The 20,415-nt window shown below is 47.2% G+C and overlaps 1 protein-coding gene across 1 annotated transcript in view; it reads right to left on the bottom strand.

The window, feature by feature from the left end:
• Positions 1 to 20,415, bottom strand: part of LOC136569926 (zinc finger protein 850-like) — a 116,760-nt gene that overhangs the window by 90,137 nt on the left and 6,208 nt on the right. Inside the window, exon 4 of the mRNA XM_066570279.1 lies at positions 10,565 to 11,348. Within this exon, the coding sequence (XP_066426376.1) occupies positions 10,565 to 11,348 (784 nt within the window). The remainder of the gene's footprint in view (positions 1 to 10,564; positions 11,349 to 20,415) is intronic.

Genomic DNA, 20,415 nt, shown 5'->3' with positions numbered 1-20,415 from the left:
ATCATACCTGAAAGTTTGTGGCCGTCACATTGGGACTTGCAGCCTGTGGCTGGTCAAATCCAAGGTGTAGGAGGATTCACATTGGCAAAGATATCAAAGAGCATTGTGCAAATTGAGGGACCAGACGGAAAATTGGCCAGTGTCCGTCCATTTGTTACTAATTACAAAGCTCCCTCGTGGGGTAGAGACACCGTGTCCCAGTGGGGGGTCAAATTGGTCATCCCTAAGACACTGCAGGATTTTTTTAAGCGGTCACTGTTGAGCTTCTGTTCCACAAGTTAACATGGCTGAAAAATGACCCAGTCTGGGTAAAACAGTGGCCAGTCAGTGATGAAAAGATAGAGGCGCTCGAGGAGCTTGTGGCAGAACAATTGGCTAAAGGACACATTGAAGAGACATCTAGCTGCTGGAATTCCCCGGTCTTTGTAATAAAAAAGCCAGGGAAGGATAAGTGGCGGCTTCTCCATGATTTAAGAGAAATAAACAAGAGAATTGTGGACATGGGGTCTCTCCAGCCAGGGATGCCCTCCCCAACGATGCTCCCCCAAAACTGGCAATTGGCTGTCCTAGACATCAAGGACTGTTTCTTCCATATTCCCCTACACCTGGAGGATGCACCACGGTTTGCCTTCTCGGTTCCCACCACCAACCGAAAAGCCCCAGTGAAACGCTACTACTGGAAAGTATTGCCTCAGGGGATGAAATGCAGTCCATCCATCTGCCAGGGGTACGTGGCTTCATTGCTGTCCCCAGTGCACGCCCAGAAAAAAGAGGCAATCATGCTACACTACATGGATGATGTGCTTGCTTGTGCCCCCAATGACACAATACTCCAAGACACACTTGACCTAGTGGTTAAAGTTTTAACCTCTGCTGGATTCCAGCTGCAGGAAAACAAGGTTCAGAGGATGCCACCTTGGAATTACCTGGGCTTGCAAATCACTGTGCAGACCATTGTTCCGCAGAAATTGGAAATTAAGACTGATCCCAAAACCCTAGCAGATCTCCATTCCTTGTGTCTTTGAACTGGGTCAGGCCTTGGCTGGGTCTCACCAACAAGGACCTAGCTCCCCTTCTCAATTTACTGAAGGGAGAGAGAGAGCTAGCCTCTCCCAGGGAACTGACACCAGAGGCAAAAACCGCCCTCCAAAAAGTGAAGAAGGCTTTGGCTGAGAGGCAGGCTCATCGTTATAAGCCCGAGTTGCCTTGCGAATTCATTGTTTTGGGGAAGTTACCACATATACACAGGTTGATATTCCAGCGGTTTGAAGTAGAAAAGGATCCACTTCTAATCATAGAGTGGGTTTTCCTCTCCCATCAGCGATCCAAAACCATCACACAGCCACAGGAGCTGATAGTTCAGCTGATCTGGAAGGCCAGGTTAAGATTGCGTGAGCTGGCCGGTTGTGACTTTGAATGTATTCACCTTCCAGTCCACCTTGCTAAGGAGGTAAAGAGCTCTCCTGAGAGGCTGACCAAAAAAAGTTTCAACGACAGCCCCTCGGGTGATCGCAGCTGCAGACCCCGCCTTTGGAGCACCCGGACCCTGAGCTGTGCCAAGCCCCTCGGGTGATCCCGGCTGCAGACCCCGCCTTTGGAGCACCCGGACCCTGAGCTGTGCCGATCCCCTTGGGCGATTCCCCCTGCAGACCCCGCCTTTGGAGCACCCAGACCCGGAGCTGTGCCGAGTCCCCCGTCCTGCCCTGAGCTCCGTTCCCTTGGTAACTACAGCTCCGGCTGCTCAGGGGAACTCTCTAAAGGAATCACCTTATCGAAACACTAAAAGTTCAGTTAAAAGAAAGTCCTCTCCTGATTCATCCTAAAAATATGGGAGAAAGGCTATAGAAGATAAAAATCCCAAAAGAATGGGATAAAGGGATTAGTCTATTTCCATTAAGAGAGGTTCTCATAGGAAGGGACGGACCAGAGTTTGTAAATGCTCCTTTGACTTCGTCTGAGGTCTGAAATTTTAAGAAATAAATAAAAGGGATTTTTAGAGGATTCCATAGGCATAGCTGAACAATTAGACCAATTTTTAGGTCCAAACATTTATACTTGAGAAGAAATGCGGTCTGTAATGAAAATAATATTTTTCTCAAGAGGAAAGTTAATTAATCAGAGCAACTGAAATAAAAGCTTAGGAAAACGATAATCCATGGGGACCCCCAGAGAAGACAAAATGTCAACTGTACCTCCTAAATAAAGTTAAAATATTGAGGAGGGGTGTAAACACATGAATAATTATCGTAATTACATAACCAAGGGAATAAATGAGACAGCATATCAAAGGCGAAATGCGAAAACAAAAGGTTTTTGAGGGACAGCTTTTAGAGGAGAAAGAAGAAACGCCAATTAAATAGATAAACAAACTTAAGAGAAATAGGAAAATGGTTCTAAGTAAGCAGAAGATCTGAAAATCTTTAAAGAGATGGGCACAGAGGAGGAATAGGGAGGTCATAAGCTCTAAGTTTTTTTTTTTTTTTGAGGGACAAATACCATCTGGAGCCTGTGATAACTTTAAAAGTGGGTCCCCAAGAAGAGGAATTAGAATTTGTAATAGACACAGGGGCAGAGAGAACCTGCCTGTTATATGTTCCAAAAAGTTACAGTGTGAGCAAACATATAGTGAAAGTAACAGAAGCAAAAAGAGAAAGTTTTACATTTCTAGTCATTAAAGATGTGGTAATTGAGAGAAGAAACTAGAATTTGGATGGGAGATGTCTTATTGGTCCCAGGGGCAGGTAGCAATTTATTGGGAAGAGTCTTACAAGTGCAATTAAGAATAGGAGTTATATCAGAAAATGGGAAAATGACAGCTAGGGTTCTAAAATTAGGCCAAGAAGATGAAGGAAAAAAAATCAACAAAGAAGTTTGGGCTGGAGAAGGAGATAGGAGAGGATTAAATATCAACCCCATAAGGGTTACAATTGAGAGAAAAGATTGTCCCATACGTGTACGTCAGTATCCTGTATCTTTAGAGGGACAGGAAGGTTTGAAGCCAGTAATAGAAGGACTAATAAAGGATGGGGCATTAGAACCTTGTGTGTCTCCTCATAATATCCCTATTCCCCCAGTAAAGTCTGATGGGAGTTATAGACTAGTACAAGATTTAAGGGAGGTTAATAAAAGAACTCAGACTCACTACCCAGTGGTAAAATATCTTAGACACTTAATAAATAAAAGTAGCTGGAAACCCAACCATGAGAAAATTGCAAGAATTTTATTCCTTCTCCCTCCCTCTTCAAAGAGGGAGATCAGAAAATTACCTAGATTATTGAAATATTATAGATTATAGATTGAGGGATACACACAGGTAGCAAAATTTGTGTATGAAAAAAATTGACAGAAGGAAATGATATAAAACAGACCAAAGAAGATATTGTTAAATTAAAAGAGTTAAGTTAAAACTAGCCTAAGTACTAGCTTTAAGCTTACCCTTGTTTGAAAAATCCTTTATCATTTATACATAAATACAGAAAATGGAGTAGCTCATAAAATTTTAATTCAGGAGTGAAGAAGAGTAAAAAATATCTAGTAGCTTATATATCAAAAGATGTTAGACCCAGTTAGCCACAGCTAGCCAGTATGTATTTAAGTTATAATAGCTACTGCAATCCTAGTAAAAGAAAGTTCTAAGCTTACTTTTAGAAGTAAATTAGTTAAGTTCACCTCGCACCGTCTGAGGTGTGTTGAATCAAAAAAAAAAAAGGCAAGAAGGAAAGAAAGAGAAAGAAAGAGAGAAGTTGAAGTAGGGAGGTGGTTAGCAAACTCTGAGATGTCAGAATGTGAAGGGATGACATCTTGGTGCTAGAAGAGAGCAGGAGTGTGAATGGGGGTTTTTTGCATGAAAGGCAAGGAAGTGTCTTAACACATGGTTGTTTAGGAGGTTATTCAATGCCGAACTGGGGTCCAGAAAGGGTTTAGCAGGACGGACCCTCCTTGAAGAGAAAAGAGGAGAAGTTGACTAGAGAAAGGAAAAGAATGTCAGGAGCACCTGGGGACGCCAAGTTTGGGGTTGTCAGGGCTGGGAGGTGTCTGACCGCTCCCTACGAGCGGCGGGGTCTCGGGGCTGCGGCAGGCACCGATCCATGGAGGTGACCCGGCGGCGGGGCTGGCAGCAGAGGACACACGGGTTTGCCGGGCAGGAGCGGGGCTGGCTCCGCGGCGGAACTGCCGGGGGGCTCCCACACTGCCGGGGTCCCGAGCCCAGGATGGCAGCGTCGGCCCCGGTAAGCGGGACTAGAGAGAGAGAGAAGGAAAGAGAGAGAGAGAGAAGAAGAGAGAGAGAGAGGGGGAAAAAGAGACCCAAGGCTGCCCCCAGGGTCCCCATGCCCGTGGCTGCTCCCCCCTGCTCCGGCCCTGCAGCGAGGTGGCAGCACCGGGGGAAGGGCAAAGAATGCATTGACAGCAAGGCCTGAAAAGACGGGGAGGGGGCTAGCACTAAAAGATAAAATCAAAGCAGAGATTGATGACTCTCCAAACCTCACAAAGTAGGTTGTTTTTCTTAAGTAAGAAGGTTTTTTTTTTAGTTTTTTTCTTTTGTGTGTTTGCTGTTAAAAATAAGTTGTTTTGTTTTTTTCTGAAGAATGGGTTTGTAAGGCTAAAACAATTAAATGCTGCCCAAAAAGTAAAAAGCAATAGATGTGATACATCTCTTGTTGAAATTGGTCAGGCTTTTCTTATTTAACTAACTGTAACTCAAAGAAAGAAGAATTTGCCTCTGCAGCTATTAGCACAGCTGGATAGAAGAAGAGGCTGCTGTAGAGAAAGCTTTTAGCTAAACCCAGAAAGTTTAGAAGAAAAGTGAATGGTAGAAGTTAATACAGTATTGTCTTTCTTTTATTACTATGCTAGTAGGAAGTCCTTTCCAGGTACTACTGCAGCAACAATCAGAATCACGGAAAGAGGGTGAATTCATGCCAGCAGAATCAAAGGACTTGTGAAGAAACCTGAAGAATGGACTATCACATTTAAACCGGGTGATACCGAACTGACTTTCCAATGGGGACTGAATGGTAATAGTTTAGAAAAACCCAAATGATCCAAGAAATGTACAAAGAATAACACTGAATTAAGAAGTAAGACAATGCTTATATCACTGGTTTCAAGCACTACCTGAATAAAACATCTCCTTTGGGGAGGAATACTTCAGATAAAAAGATCAAGATTGTTTTTGTATTCTGACCTTAGCCTGTGAATTGTACAGGGGGGAAGGGGAATTACTATTTCCATTAGTAAACTTTATTTGATTCATTCCAATACTGGACATGCTAGCTGGGTTATAAGTAAATGCTTGAATTGTGGGAATAATTAGTATTGTGGTTCACAAAATTTATGCTCTTAGTGCAAAAAGTGTTAAAGTAATAACTTTGTTTTGTGGATGGGAATTATTAGTGCCTGTTGAATGAGAGATACCTGAGGAACGGTAAGAGACCACGGTTAAAGGGTGTCAAAACCAATTTGCCTAGAAACTAGTTAAGAGAAAGTGACAAGGAAATAGAGGGCAAGACCAGATTGGCCTCTGTATTTTGCCACTGAGAAGATCAAATACACCTGCTGTGGGTTGCAACCTCACAGGCATGGGAGGTGGGAGCCATACTGGACCTCTGTTATTCCTGTTTCTGGCACTCATTTGTTCTCTTTTCCCTTTTGGGATACCAGCAAGATCGTGTCACAAATGCTACAGAAAGCATCACGTGGAAAGAAACCAAAGTTCTTCTTTTGTTACACACACCTATGTCAACAGCCACTGTTATAACCCATCCAAATTAAGAACCTGTAGGCAAAAAGGAGAAAATTATTAGAGTACAAGAAACTTAGGAAAAAGTGGTAATAGATTTGGAATTGAATGTCCAAAAGGAGAGAGATGGATTTGTTTTACATTTAATCTTGAAGAGACAGTTCAAGATTTGGTAAAAAAACAAATAGTAAATATAAAGGTAAAACCAGCACAGCAATTTAACTCTGTATTGACCCCAAATTATCGATTCAGTCGTATTACAAGACTCCAAGCAGTTATAGAAATGATAGCAAATAAAGCCGCCCAGGCATTAGAGTTAATATCATGTCAGCTAAGCCAAACAAAACCTGTAGTGTATCAGAATAGGCTGGCTTTAGACTATTTCTTGGCAAAAGAAGAGGGTGTTTGTGGAAAGTTTAATATATCAGATTGTTGAAGATTGATGACCACAGAAAAGTCATTCTAGCAAAAGCAAAAGAAATCAAAGAGAAAAAAATATATATATGCATATAATTACCCAGGTACCGGTCCAAAATAATTAGAAAACAATGCTAAAACCTAGCTAGTGGGGTAATGTATTAGAAGAAATTAAGATCTTTCATTTTATGTGTTACAACTCTTTTTATATCTCTTCCTTGTGTAATCCCCTCTTTTATTTTGCCAGCATAGTCCAGAAGATGCAAGTAGATAAGAAATATTGCTCAAGCCAAATGATTTACAAAGAATAAGAGTGGGGATTGTGAAAAATGCATGTATTTTATGATTGGATTTTTGCAAATATTAAAAATAATATTATACGTGTTTTGTTAGAAAGTAATGCTGTATTAATTCTCTTAAGTACTGTGTTAAATATAGTTTTAGGTTATAAAAATTGTTAAAATAGAAACGATGCTATGTAGGATACTTTTTTAAAAAGAAAGGACTCGCAGTGAGATAGCAGCCACGGGACACCTAAATCTTTCAGAGAAAAAGAATTTATTGCACTCTTATCAGAAGAAACGAACTTCTTCCCGCCTTCAAGGCGCTGTTAGGATTTGGAGGAAGAAGTTGCCGATGACCAGACAGAATCCTGTATTTAAACGGAATTTATGCATCATGTATGAAGTGGATGAATATGCAACAGGCTATTGTTTTTAAGGGTTAATCCTTTGTTTACGGGTGTCCTTTTTCGGGCTCGTGCTGCCCAGAAAAAGGTACCCGGACGTCCGTAACTCTTTGTATTTATTGTCTCATATTCTCCTAATTCAACTTGTCCAAATTATTATTACTCTAATTTTATTACTGCTTTTATAACCATTTTATTACTATTAAACTTTTAAAATTTTGAAAACAAGTGATTGGCGGTTTTAACACCCCCCTTTGTCCCCCCGTCCTGTCCCTGATCCCGGTGCCACATGAGCGCTGATCCCGTTCAGAGCCTTTGCCCGGGGTGGAGGCGGTGACACCATGGCCACCCCCGAGCCCGCACTGTCACCGGCCGCCCTTAGGGCATCGGCCTGGCCGTGGCCGTGCAGCTCACCAGGGACCCCCAGAAGCGACACCTGGGCGAGAGGGGTGTCCCCAAATGTCCGCAGGGCAGGGAGGGTGAGGGGGACACACAGGGCGGGGAGGGGTGGATGTGGCGGATCTGTCGCGGGGCGCTGAGTCCCGGCTGGATGATAACAGGGGCGGGACAGAGCCCCCGCTGGAGCTCCGCAGAATCCCAGCTGCCAGGGGAGGTTCGGCGCAGAAACAAAAAGGCAGCAGCACGGGCCCTGGGGTGGAACCGGGGGAACTCTGTTCGATGGTAAAACTCCCTGAGTCTGTAGCAGGCTCCATGGAATTGGCCAGGGCCCCATGGAGGGCTGAGGCTTAAGGACAGGAATTGCTGAGTCACGGTGAGATAGCAAAATCGGCTCCTGTCTTCCACCTCTCGGACCCTAGCTTATCTCTGTAACCCCATAGGTCACTTTCCCCCAACCCCTACTATTGGACAAGTTTGGATCCCTTTGTACCCTATAAAAAGGGGCTGTTTTAGCCCATTTGGCAGAAGAAGAGCCGTCGCTGGAACCCTTCACAGACCCCCCAATAAAAGCATCGCTGTGGAATGCCAGGACCTTTCTTCTCCTCTCTCGTCTGCTTCCCCCAATAGCCTGCCAGGCACCTTAGCAAGCAAAGAGCTGGAATTCTAAGAGAGCTGATAAGCACTAAAGAGCTGATATCCACTAAGCTTGCTTAAGGTAGCCATGGCTACGAGCAGCCTGGGTATTTGGACTCTCTGTCCCCAGGAGGGACTGAGCTATCTGGCCCGTGCTGCTTTGCTCGGGGGCAAAACCTGCCCTGCGGGCTGAGGGGCAATACGAGTCCAGGATCCCAGGACCCTGAAGAGAGGGCAGACAATAGCTTATAAACAGGGGGGTCTCGGGGAGGATAAAATCTCTGGCTAATTGGGGGAACTGGGGGTGGAACACAAGGCAGGGAATACAATGTGTAAACCAATGAAGGATTTCAAGGGAGGAGAACAGCTTGAGTAAACTAATGGGGTTTCCAAGGATAAAAACTGACAGGGAAGTTTCTAAAGGGGAGGGCAGGTTCGGGGAGGGATTGACATTTAATGGAAGGAGGAGTAAGGAAGATTCTGGGGCAGAGGTAGGGGCAAGAGGGGTTAACAGCTGGGAAGGGGGGGAGGTTTGAAACTTGGCAGGGAGTAGCTGGGTAACAAACAGAACTAAACTGAATAACGGGGAGGACAGTAAAGAGGGGTTGCAAAACCACAAATTACACAGAGAACCTGCCAAATTAAGAAAACACACTACAACAGATGGACATCCTGGGGCTGTCCTCAACTCCTTAAGGGACACATCAGGATTGTCCCCAGCAGGGGATTGCGGGATCCCTGATGGATTTTTGAGATCCCAGATGAATTTTGGGGGTTTTTGGGATCCATGATGAATTTTTGGGGTCGCAGTACCGGCCAGCATGCGGAACCTGTCACGATGGATTTGGGGCCGGGCGTCTCTAATGGGGTTTTTGGGATCCCTGGTGAATTTTTGGGATCCCTGATGAATTTTCGGGGTCACTGACTGATGTTTGGAGTTGCAGTCCTGGCCACCATGAGGGACCTGCTGCAGCAGGGGCCACTGGAGGCGGCAGCCAGGGCCACCCTTGGAGACAGCCTGTGGATCCTGTGGCTCAATGTCACCAGCAACAGTTCCGTGGCCGAGAGCCTGGGGGGACTTCCATGGGGATGCGTGGACATCGTGGGTCAGGAATTTTGGGGGGTTCTGGGGTGGTTTGAAGTGGGACCCATAGCACGGGGAGTGCACCCAAAATGGAGGGGGAAGGACTCAAAATCAAAGGGTGTCATGGGATGTCGTGGGGTGTCACAGGTGTCATGGCATGACTCCACCTGTGCCAGGGCGGGCACAGACACTCAGTGCCAGGAACAGCCATGGGAACATCCTGAGGGAGACAGGGACACCCTGCAGGACACAAAGAGACCCTGCAGGACACGACCCCAAGACCTCGGGGACTTCAGCCCACCAGGGGTGGGGGCAGGGACATAGGGAGAGGGACAGGAACACACAGAAGGGGACAGGGACACACGGGACAGGACGGGGAAACACAGAGGGGTGACAGGGAGCCATGGTGGGGGATAGGGACATACAGAGGGGAGGGACACGATGCAACCATGACACACATCAAGGGACAATGTTGCCACACCTGTGTGGATGCTGCCGCCAGGACGCCTCGGGTAACACCCAGTGCAGGGCAACGTGACCCGCCAGGTGACACTGACCTTCTCCCCGGTCCCCAGCCTGTCCCCAGGGGCAGTTGAGGTCCCCTAAGTGCGGTGGCCCTGCGACACCCTGATGGCTGTCACTTGCTTCCGGGCCACTTGTCACCAGCTGAACAATGTCCCCACCCTGCCCTGATGGGTGGTGACATTCAGCTGGGACACCGCGGTGGTGACAGTGGGGATGTGGTGGAAGGAACTGCATCAGGCAGTGCTTTGCCATGGCCGAGATGAAGGTGCTGGTGGCACTGTAGTGGTGGCATTGACGCTGTCCCAGTTCATGTCCCCATGCATGTTTCCTATGTTCCCATCCATGTCTGTGTTCCCCATGTCCCACATGGTCGCGTCTATGTCCATGTCCCCCCATGGCCCTACACATGTCATTGTCCCCCACATGTCCCCATGCATGCCTTAGTCCAACGCCTTTATTTCTACCCCAGTTTCAGGGCTTTGAAAGGAATGAATAGAAACCTTTTTGTTTCAAGGCACAAAAAAAAAAAAAAAGATTTATGTATCCCGGCTGGCAGAGCATCCACGTGCTTGGGTGGGTGGGAAGAACCTTTTTTGGAGAAGTTTCCACCCAACTGTCTCCAAAATAGGAAAATTGAGGGTTTTGCCCTAGTCCCTCCCCATTTGGCTGTGGAAGATGTCTGTGGGCCAGAGAGAATTAAAACAATGGATTTATGTTGGAGAAGACCTCCAAGACTATCCAGTGTTGTTAAGGCCACCAGAAGATGCAAAAAGTGATTTTTTTCTGGGGTCAGGAGAGGACAAATCAGCTCTACAAAATGGATTTTGGATGTTGGTCTGTGGATGTGTGCAGGTGCCCAGAGGGAGACAGGAGGATGTGGAGACCTCCAGCCAGGTGTATTCCCAACACGGATCACCGGCACCACGGATCACCGGGGATCACTGGGGATCATCCAGGGTGGATCTCCCGTGGGGGATGGAGCTGGAGCGGCACACGAAGCTCTTCCTGCACTCGGGTGGGCTCACAGGGCTTCCCTTAGTGGTGGCTCCGTTGATGGTGGGTCAAGGCTGAGCTGTGCCGGAATCTCTTCCCACACTCGGGACACTCATAGGGCGTCTCCCCGGTGTGGATGCGCCGGTGGCTGGTGAGGTGGGTGTTGCGCTTGAAGCCCTTCCCGCAGTCGGGGCAGCGGAAGGGCCTCTCGTCTGTGTGAATGCGCTGGTGCAGCAGGAGATGGGAGCTGGTGTGAAACCTCTGCCTGCATTGATCACACTCATAGGGCCTCTCTCCCGTGTGGGTGCGCCGGTGCTTGACGAGGGTGGAGTTGTCCTTGAAGCCCTTCCTGCAGTCAGGGCAGCGGAAGGGCCTCTCCTCTGAGTGAATGCGCTGGTGCTGGAGGAGATGAGAACTGGTCTGAAACCTCTTTCTGCATTTATCACATTCGTAGGGCTTCTCCCCAGTGTGGATCCTCTGGTGGACAGTCAGGTGGGAGCTCCTCCTGAAGCTCTTCTCACACTCAGGACACTCGTATGGCCGCACCTCTGTGTGGATTCTCCAATGGATGACGAGGTAGCATCTCTTACTAAAGTTCTTCCCACATTCTGAGCACTTGTGGGGCTTCTCCCCATCCTGAAGCTGCTCATCAACCCCCAGCTCCGAACTCCGGCCACCTCCCAGGCCCAGGGTGGGTCTTTCCTCCTCAGATCCCCGTGATCTGTGTTTGCAGCCCCTCCTTGTGAGGGATCTCCAAGGCTTTTCCTCCCCGTTGGATTCCTGCGCTGTGGAGCCGCACAAAACGGCCTCTTCCACGAGGTTCTGCTGTGGGGATTTGTCCTCCCTGCTCTCCATGCTCAGCTCCTGGTCTGGGGGAGGAAGGACAAGGAGAGGATGGGATTTGCCTCCGTGCCACAGGGAAGGGCAAGGAGATCCCCCCAGTGCGTCCCCAGCAGGACAGCTTTGGCAGCAGGGCTGTCCTGCAGCCGGGGGCCGTGCTGGGCTGGGAGATGGAGCAGGAGAGACGGGGAAAGGGGCACTGACTTCCTCCTCACCTGCCTGAGGCTCCCGGGCCATCTTCGTCTTCCTCACGGCCTCTTCTTCCATCGGGCCAAGGTTTGGGAATGGGAAATCCTGGTTTGGGGGAAAACAAGGGCTGAACGCGTTGGGAATGATGGTCCCGCTGCCCAAGTGCAGCTGGAGAAGTCAGCGCCCCTTTCAGCCTCGGGGGGCCCGGAGCCCGCTCATCCCCAGCCTCCCCCACCCCTCCAGGCAGCCGGTTTGTCCCCCGGATCCGGGATCGCCCCTCTGCGCTCTCCCCGCTCCAGGGCTCCCGCGTTCCCCCCCGGCTCTCCCGGGTATCCCCAAATCCGTGATCGCCCCTGTGCACGCTGGTACCGGGCGAACGCGAGACCCCCCCAGTGTTCCCTCCAGGGGAAATTTACTGTTCGAGTTTCGGGTACAGCAAGAGCCAAACATCCCCTGACCCACAAAAATCCCTCCCGGAAACCCCCCTGATGGATCCGGGGCGAACTCCCCCATCCCGCTCACCTGCGGCTCCTGGAGGCGGCGATGCAGCAGGAGCCGGGGGAGCTTCGGCCTGAGCGGAGGGAGAAGGCGGCGGGGAACCCAACGTGGTTCTGCTGCTCCTCTTCCTTCCGCTCCTCCTTTTCCTCCTCTTTCCCTCCTCTTTCTCCAACTTTTCTGTCGCTCCCAACCCGGCCCGGGCAGTGCCGAGCCCCAGAAACAGCCGCGCTCTGCCTTGGGCGGGTTCCGAAACAGCCGCGCCTCGCGCGGCAGTGGGAGTGTTCCTGGGAGCACCGGGTACGGATCCTGAGATCAGCGGGAAGGAACTGGGAGCGCTCTCCCTGCCAGTCCCGCTCTTACTGGGAGCACTGGGAGGGAACTGGGAGCAAACAGCGCCCGGAGGCGGCTGCAGCCGGCGGTGGGCGGGGCCAAACAGAAGGGCGTGGTTATGCAAATACAGGAGCGATCGCGCGCTTGGATTGGTGGGCGGGAGCAGCGCGGGGTTTGCTCGGTCAAGTGAGGGCCGGGGGGGCCGGAGCGATGGCGGCGGCGTCCGGTGAGAGGGGACCGGGAGGGAGAATGGGAACAAGGAGCGGGAATGGGGACCGGGAATGGGGACAGGGAGCGGGAACGGGAGTGGGGAGACGGACCGGGAATGGGACCAAGAATGAAGATAGGGATCGAGAATGGGTCCAAGAATGGGACCGGGGAAGGGGACAGGGACCAGGAAGGGGACCAGAGATGGGGACAGGGTCCGCAAATGGAGACAAGGACTGGAATGAGCATATGGGAATGGCACGTGGAACACGGAAACAGCAACCGCAGAGAGAATGTGGGCTGGGGATTCGTGCTCCAAAGTGTCCAAGTGAAACCCAGCAGGGGCTGTGAGCTCTGCAGCTGGGCCTCCCCTGGGCTGCTGCGGCCCAGGGCCCAAAGGCGGGAGCTGCAGCCTCGCTCCTGGCTCAAGAACAGGAGCCTCCTCCAGGCCCATGGCCCCTGCATGGCCCCAGCATGAGGGAGGGCTCTGAGGCCCAGCGGCTGCTGGCAGGAGGGGCTGCTCCGGCCAGCTGGGGGCCTCTGAGAAATGCCCAAAGCCTTGTGCTCTCTGCAGCTGGCCAAGGACAGCAGCAGGGCTGAACGGTTCGTGTGGCACAGCCAGCCCGAGCTGTGCAGCCCTCAGGGCCCCACGCGAGAGGCGGCCCTCAGCAATGGCACTGGGAATAGCACCGGGAGTACGGGACAGGGCCAGGAATGGGGACAGGGAATGGGGGCAGGGACCGGGAATACGAGACTGGGACCAGAAATGGGTACAGGGACAGGTAAAATGGAACCAGGACCGGGAATGGGGACAGGGACTGGGAATACAGGAGAGAGACCAGGAAGAGGATCATAATTCAGACTATAGGAACAGGACAGGGAATATGGAAACAGCAAACAGAGAGAGAATATGGGATAGGAATTAGGAAGATAGGACCATGATGGGAAATGAGAATACGAGAACAGGACTGGGAATGGGAATATGGGAACGGGATAGGGAATATAGAAATAAAAAATGGAGGAAATAGCAGGGGGACTGGAAATACAGGAACAGAAACAGGACAGGGAATATGGGACTGGGAATATGGGACAGGGACAGGGAATGAGACAGGGAGTGGGATCCGGGATGGGACCGGCAGTGTGGTGACAAGGTGTTGTGGGTTCAGTGTTGGCTAAATGCTCATGTACTCTCAAGAATTATTTACTTATTTCTTGTTGCGAGACAGGATTAGAAGAAAGGTAAAGTAGGGTTAAAACTTTAACAGGGTATAATGAAAACTTTAGTAATAGGACTAAAAGAAAAAGTAGTAAGAACGAGCATAAAACTTTTAGAACACTTCTCCTCCTCTCCCCAGAACTTTTTATCTTTCCCACTGATGATGTCCAGAGATGAATTTGTTAGTCAGTTTACTTCTCCTAAAATAATCTTTCATCAATTTTCTTAGGCAGAGGAGTCTTTCTTGCCTTGGCTATGGAGATTTCTCTACAAGAAACAGTGTTCTTGTGGCTTCAATCTACACGAATAGCAGTCTCTTGGGAATTTGCATTCATGAAGTCCTTCTCATCTTTTGCAGCCTTCCCACAGCTGTGGTTTTGGGCTATGTTAACTTATTGGGGTGCCATTTTTAAGGATGAACTGTTAAAAAACAAAGGTTCTTTTTATGTATCTCTGAAATCATCTTCATCTCTGAGAACAGAGGTTTTCTCCTTTCCTGGGAGCAAAGGGGCTTCATTACTTTTGTCTCTCTCTGTTCAAGCTTCTCATCAGGATTGCAGCTCCTTTAACAGCTGCTCACTTTAGCATTGGTGCCTCTGTTCATGATGGTAATTAAAACACTATATCCTTCTAAAGCATTTTAATGAGTTACAGGGAAAAAGAGTCTGATGTATCAATTGCATTCTTCTCTATAGCCTTATGGGAGGATTTCAGCCTAAGACTAATGCATTTCTTCATTTTTTCTCTATCTGGGACTTGAATCCTTTTTTACTGCCTTTGGTGTCTTTCTGTTGTCTTGTATATGTCTATCTGTCTTTTTCTCTCCCTTGAGAGAGGATTGAAGGTCTGTAGGTTTCATTTGTGCAGTGAAGGAGTTGATGTTACCCAGGCATTGCATCCTTGTTGCTGTTGGTTCTATGATTCCTGCCCGGCAGTGGTTGGAGCAGTCGTAGTGCATTATTTCAGGCTGCCCTGAGGGGGCTGTGTCAGGATCTCAGGAGGGCCTGGCCTAGAACAGCAGCACGCCACGGGCCGATGGCTTCCCCTCCCTCTGCTCAGCAGTTTCTGGTGAAATTCAGCTGAGACGTGGGCCAGCCTTGTTAGCATTCAGAAACACATAATCACATGAGCGATTATATGTGGTGCTTTTTATTGAAGAGCTCTGGGAATCGGGGTAGTTTCCACCCAAATCTGATTCCAACCATACATTCGAGGTGAACATGTTTTATACTCTATCATTACCTAACTTTCATGTTAATTATTAAACTTATATTGTTCTATTGTATACACAGATTTTAGCTAAACATAGCCCCCTTTAAATTTCCAACATAGTTTCTCACGATTCTTCTTATGGTTATATAATAATTATATGTAATTACTAAACAATCATCACATCTAGCAATTATGTCTTTTATCATACTGCTTACGCAGGTGCACTGATCTGAGAAAACACAAAGCCTAATATTTTCAAAGACTATTTTTAACATTTTCCAGGGCTCCACTATCATTCTCCCCCCTTTGAAAGCATTTTCACTTCACTATAGGTGTAAATGTTTTCACTTGATACAGTCCTTTATTCCTCAATTTATACTCGACGTTCTTCAAATCCAGGGTTGATGTGGATGCTGTCACGAACTGGAGAACCAGTAGATGGTGGGCATGGATCTTGTGTCAGTGCCTTTATTATTTTCTGGTTCCACAACGTTTTCTTCTGTATCTCTCCCTTTAAGATGCTGTAAACTAACCAAATTGCTAAGAATACAATTAGTAAGATTATCACACTCTCAATGATAGATTTAATCCATGAATTCACATTCCACCCTAACCCTTTACAGATTTTTCCTAGCCAGCTTGTAGTCAAGTCCTTTTGCTCTTCTCTTGCTTCATGCTCTATTTGTTTCAACTGATTGATGTCATATTCTACATCTGCAGTTACATTTGCTATATCAACGCATGATGATCAACTTGTCCCTTTAAAAATCCACATACACCATGCTCTTTCAGGAGTAACAAATCTAAGGCTAATCGGTTTTGTAAAGTCATTTTTGTGGTGGCTTGTAATTGTATGTTTAATTCTTTAAATCCTTCCCGGGTGACTCTTGCCAATCTATCTACCTGACCTGTAAGTTTGTACAGCATCTTCTACTCTGATAGTTTGCTATAGGACCAGGCAAAGATTCTAGGGCCCACCCAGATTTCACTCCACCAGAGGGTTCTTGCCAAGTGTCATCTGGATTTTCATTGTCTAGAACTTCTCGTCTTGCTCCTATCTGCAGAAGTTCGTGTTTTCTGTTAAATGGGGACTTTTCCAAATTGGACATGAGGTTGGAAGGCCTAAAGCAATCTCTTTTACTTTCCCATCTACAGGCAGATGTGTTGTCCAGGTGCCATCGCTTCTTGCCCATACAAATTGTCCTGGATTTCAGACTGTACTCCTGGTACATCCTACAACTACTTTATAATTCACTCTGCCTTGTTTATGTTTGATCCCTCTGCAAGCACAGCCAGTTTGTAGGGCTATTGCCAGGGGTGGCATCTCTTTTATCTCTGCATCATCAGAAGTGCAGTCGTAAGTTTTATTACATGCCCACCAACTTACTTTGTCTGCCCTCGTTCTGCTACTGGTGGCAGTGTTTGTTACTGCTGGATCTGTTTCATTCTCGGGGCCTTCCCACTTAATGCACCAAGGGGTGTTTGCCATACATTGGAATCTTTGAAGGATACTCACAGACCACGCACTGTCCCAAGGCTCTATCTGATCTTTCTGATCCTTGGCCTCACACTTCCATACCAGAGTGGTTTCTGTAACATTTTCTATAATCTTTTTATAGTGTGGCAAATAGCATTGCCATTGTGTGATGCCTCCTGATTCTCTCATAGGGGTTCCTAGTATGCCATCACTTTAGAATACAGTCTTTCTGGTCCATGGGTCTCATCCATGTTCCTATTTTCTCCCAAGTTTCCTTGATTACTTGCCTCGATTCGGGTACCTGTTTACATCTAATTGTTTTGTTCTTTTGTATTTCAGGTCGTTTTGATGTTATAATTCCCCAATTTACTGGATCTCCTGCTGCCTTTGGTATTGGCAGACAGGCAGTTATTCTACTGGTGTTTTGCATTTTGGCAAAGTCTTTGACTAATCCAATCATTACATTCTCAGCCTGAACTGCATTAGAAACCTTTATCACCTGTGTTTCTGTTTGTACCTCTCTCTTCATTCTAGAATGAAGAGTAGTTAGTTGATCATTTTGCATTCCACATCCCAAAGACATTGGGGTGACCATGACGTTAGCACAATTACTGATAGCATTCTCAAGGCAATTAAACACATCTTATCTGCAGCCTTGTTGGTTCCACAGTTTACACAGTCCGTGATCCAGGATGGATTTTCTTCACTCGGGTGTAATGAATCCAGGGGTCCACACCGGCTACTTTGCTGTAAAGGTGGTCAGCAGTACCTGATGGGGCCCACTCCACTTTTCTTTCAGCGGTTCTTCGTTCCAGTTCTTGATGTACACCTCGTCTCCTGGATGTATGTTATGAACTGGGTTCTCAAGAGTCAGCAGTCTATTCCACACGAGGATGCTCCAGAGCCAAGCTAAAGTTTTCCCAAGAGACAGAACATAATTATACACTTCTGGCTTTCCTGTGATGTGTACATTAGGGTTAGGCTCAGGAGATTCATATGGTTTCCCATACAATATCTCATAAGGACTGACTGACATCCCACTCCTAGGCTTTATCCAAATCCTCAACAGTGCTATTGGCAAAGCCTGGGGCCACTGCAATTTGGCTTCTTGGCATATTTTACTGATTTGCCTTTTTAGTGTCTGATTCATCCTCTCTACCTGTCCACTTGACTGGGGTCTCCATGGTGTGTGGAGGTCCCAAGTTATCCCCAGCAATCTACTTATCTCTCTTACTACTGTAGCTATGAAATGGGGCCCCCTATCTGATGATACCATAGGGGTACCCCAAACCTGGGAATAATCTCCTGTAGTAACCACTTTACTGTTTCCTTTGCTTGGTTTGTGCGACAGGGAAGGGCTTCTGGCCACCCAGAGAATGTGTCAACCCCCACCAACAGGTATTTGTATCCTCGAGTTCTTGGCAGTTCTACAAAATCTACCTGCCAATAGTCTCCTGGCTCTATTCCTACCCGAATTCTTCCTAGCTGTGTTTGTCGCCTAGCCACTGGGTTGTTTTTCAAGCAGATATCACATTTTGACATTACTGATTTTGCCATTGTTAGCATCCGTACCGAAATTAAACTCTGCTTTAGCAATTTTACCAATGCCTCTGCTCCCCAGCGACATTCGTTATGTTTAATTTGTAGAACTTCTCTCATTATCAAGGAGGGTACCACTATTTGTCTTTGTGCAGTCACATACCATCCCTCTGAATTCTTTTGTGCATTTAGCAAACATGCCAGTCTCTCATCTTCTACTGAATATTTTGGTTCTGGAGGCAAATTGAATTGGGATACATTAAGCTTTAAAGGTATCAATGCCATTGTTGTTTGCACCCTTCGAGCAACCTGTCGGGCTGTCCAGTCTGCCTTTTGATTTCCCTCACAGATTTTGGAGTTTCCTGATTGGTGTGCTTTACAGTGTATAATTGCCACTTGTTCAGGTTTTCGTACTGCTTTTATCAATTGCAGGACTGCATCCTGATGTTTAATGTGCGTACCTCGAGAAGATAGTAGTCCCCTTTCTTCCCACAGTGCTTCGTGTACATGCACCACTCCAAAATCATAATTTGAGTCAGTCCAGATATTTACCTTTTTCCCTTCACTTAATTCTAGTGCCCTGGTTAAAGCAACCAGTTCTGCCTTCTGGGCAGATGGATTTGGTGGTAATGCCTTTGCCTCCACTACTGTACTGACTGTTGTTACCGCATGTCCAGCGTATCTGGTTCCGTTTTCCACAAAGCTGCTCCCATCTGTAAACAGCTCCCACTCCGGCTGCTCTAGTGGGACATCTTTCAGGTCTTCTCTTGCTGAATAGGTGTACTCTATTACAATAGGTGTACTCTATATCTACAAAGTCATGCTCTAATGGGCCTTCTTCAGTTGTCGTACCTAGGAACACAGCTGGATTCAAAAGGTTAGTTGTTTTTAATGTGACATCATCCTGCTCAGTCAGGACTACCTGGAATTTCATCATCCTGCTTGGGGATAGCCAGTGGCCCCCCTTCTGCTCTAAGACAGTGGTTACCATGTGTGGTATATTGACATGTATGTGCCTTCCCATAGTAAGCTTCCTGACTTCTTGTATCAGCAGCACAGTGGCTATGACTGCCCACAGACATGAAGTCCACCCAGCACTTATGTTGTCAAGTTGTTTGGAAAAGTAGCCCACCGGCCTTTTCCAGCTTCCCAGACATTGGGTCAGGACTCCTAGTGCTAGGCGCAGCCTTTCATGTACAAAGAGCTGAAAATCTTTAGACAGATCAGGTAACCCTAATGCTGGAGTAGTTGTCAGTGCTTCCTTTAATTTTAGGAAGGCTTCTTTCTGTGGTTTGCCCCAGGTGAATGGCTGCATCTTCTGAGCTTCATACAGGGGCTTCGCAATCAGTCCATAGTCCGCGATCCACAGGCAACACCATCCTGCCATCCCGAGGAAGACTCGCAGCTCATGTAGATTCTGGGGCTCTGGAATAGCACAAATGGCTTGGATACGGTTAGTGCCTAGTTTTCATAGCCCTGGTGAAATTTCACATCCCAGGTAAATCACAGTCTGTTGGGCAATTTGTGCCTTTCCTCTGGATACTTTATAACCTCCCATTCCCAGTGAATTTAAAATCTCAATGGTTACCTTTATACAGGTTGCTTTTTCTTCTGTAGCTATTAGTATATCATCAACATACTGCAACAACAGGTATTGGTCTCTTGGTGCTTGCCCATTTTCGGTCCAAATCTCCAGCTCCTTTGCCAGTTGGTTTCCAAATAGGGTCGGCAAGTTCTTATATCGTGTCTAGGTGAGCTGGGTCTTTCTCCCATTCCCTGGGTTTTCCCACTCACAGGCAAAGAGTTTCCTACTTTCGTTGTCAAGGGTGATGCAGAAAAAGGCATCTTTTAAATCAATTACAGTAAACCACTTATATATCTCCTTTATGGATGTTAGCAATGTGTAAGGATTTGTTACCACTGGATAAATGTCCTTTGTTATTTTATTTATTGCTCTCAAATCCTGCACTAATCTATATTCACCATTTGGCTTCTTTACTGGAAATATTGGTGTATTAAATTCTGATTCACATTCTTCTAAAATTTGGTATTTCAAGAATTTCTCAGTAATCTTTACTATTCCTTGCCGTGCTTCTGGTTTTATGGGATACTGTTTGACTTGTACAGCCCTCGCCCCTTCCTTTAATTCTACATGCACTGGTTGTGCCAATTTAGATTTCCCTGGTATATCTGTCTCCCATACAGAGGGAATCACTGCATCTTCTACCTCCCTAGGGATAGAGGGAACAGGTTTTTCTTTGATCATTAATATCTGTCCCATCTTTGATTCAGATATTTTCATTATAAGCTCTCCATTTTCAAAGGTTATTACCGCATCAAGTTTCGCTAGCAAATCTCTCCCTAAAAGCAGAATTGGACACTCAGGTACATATAGGAATTTGTGTGTTATAACTTTGTTCCCAAAACA

Source organism: Molothrus aeneus, unplaced genomic scaffold (genome assembly GCF_037042795.1).
Source record: "Molothrus aeneus isolate 106 unplaced genomic scaffold, BPBGC_Maene_1.0 scaffold_30, whole genome shotgun sequence".
Lineage (NCBI taxonomy): Eukaryota > Metazoa > Chordata > Aves > Passeriformes > Icteridae > Molothrus > Molothrus aeneus.
This window is presented reverse-complemented; position numbering and strand designations above follow the sequence as displayed.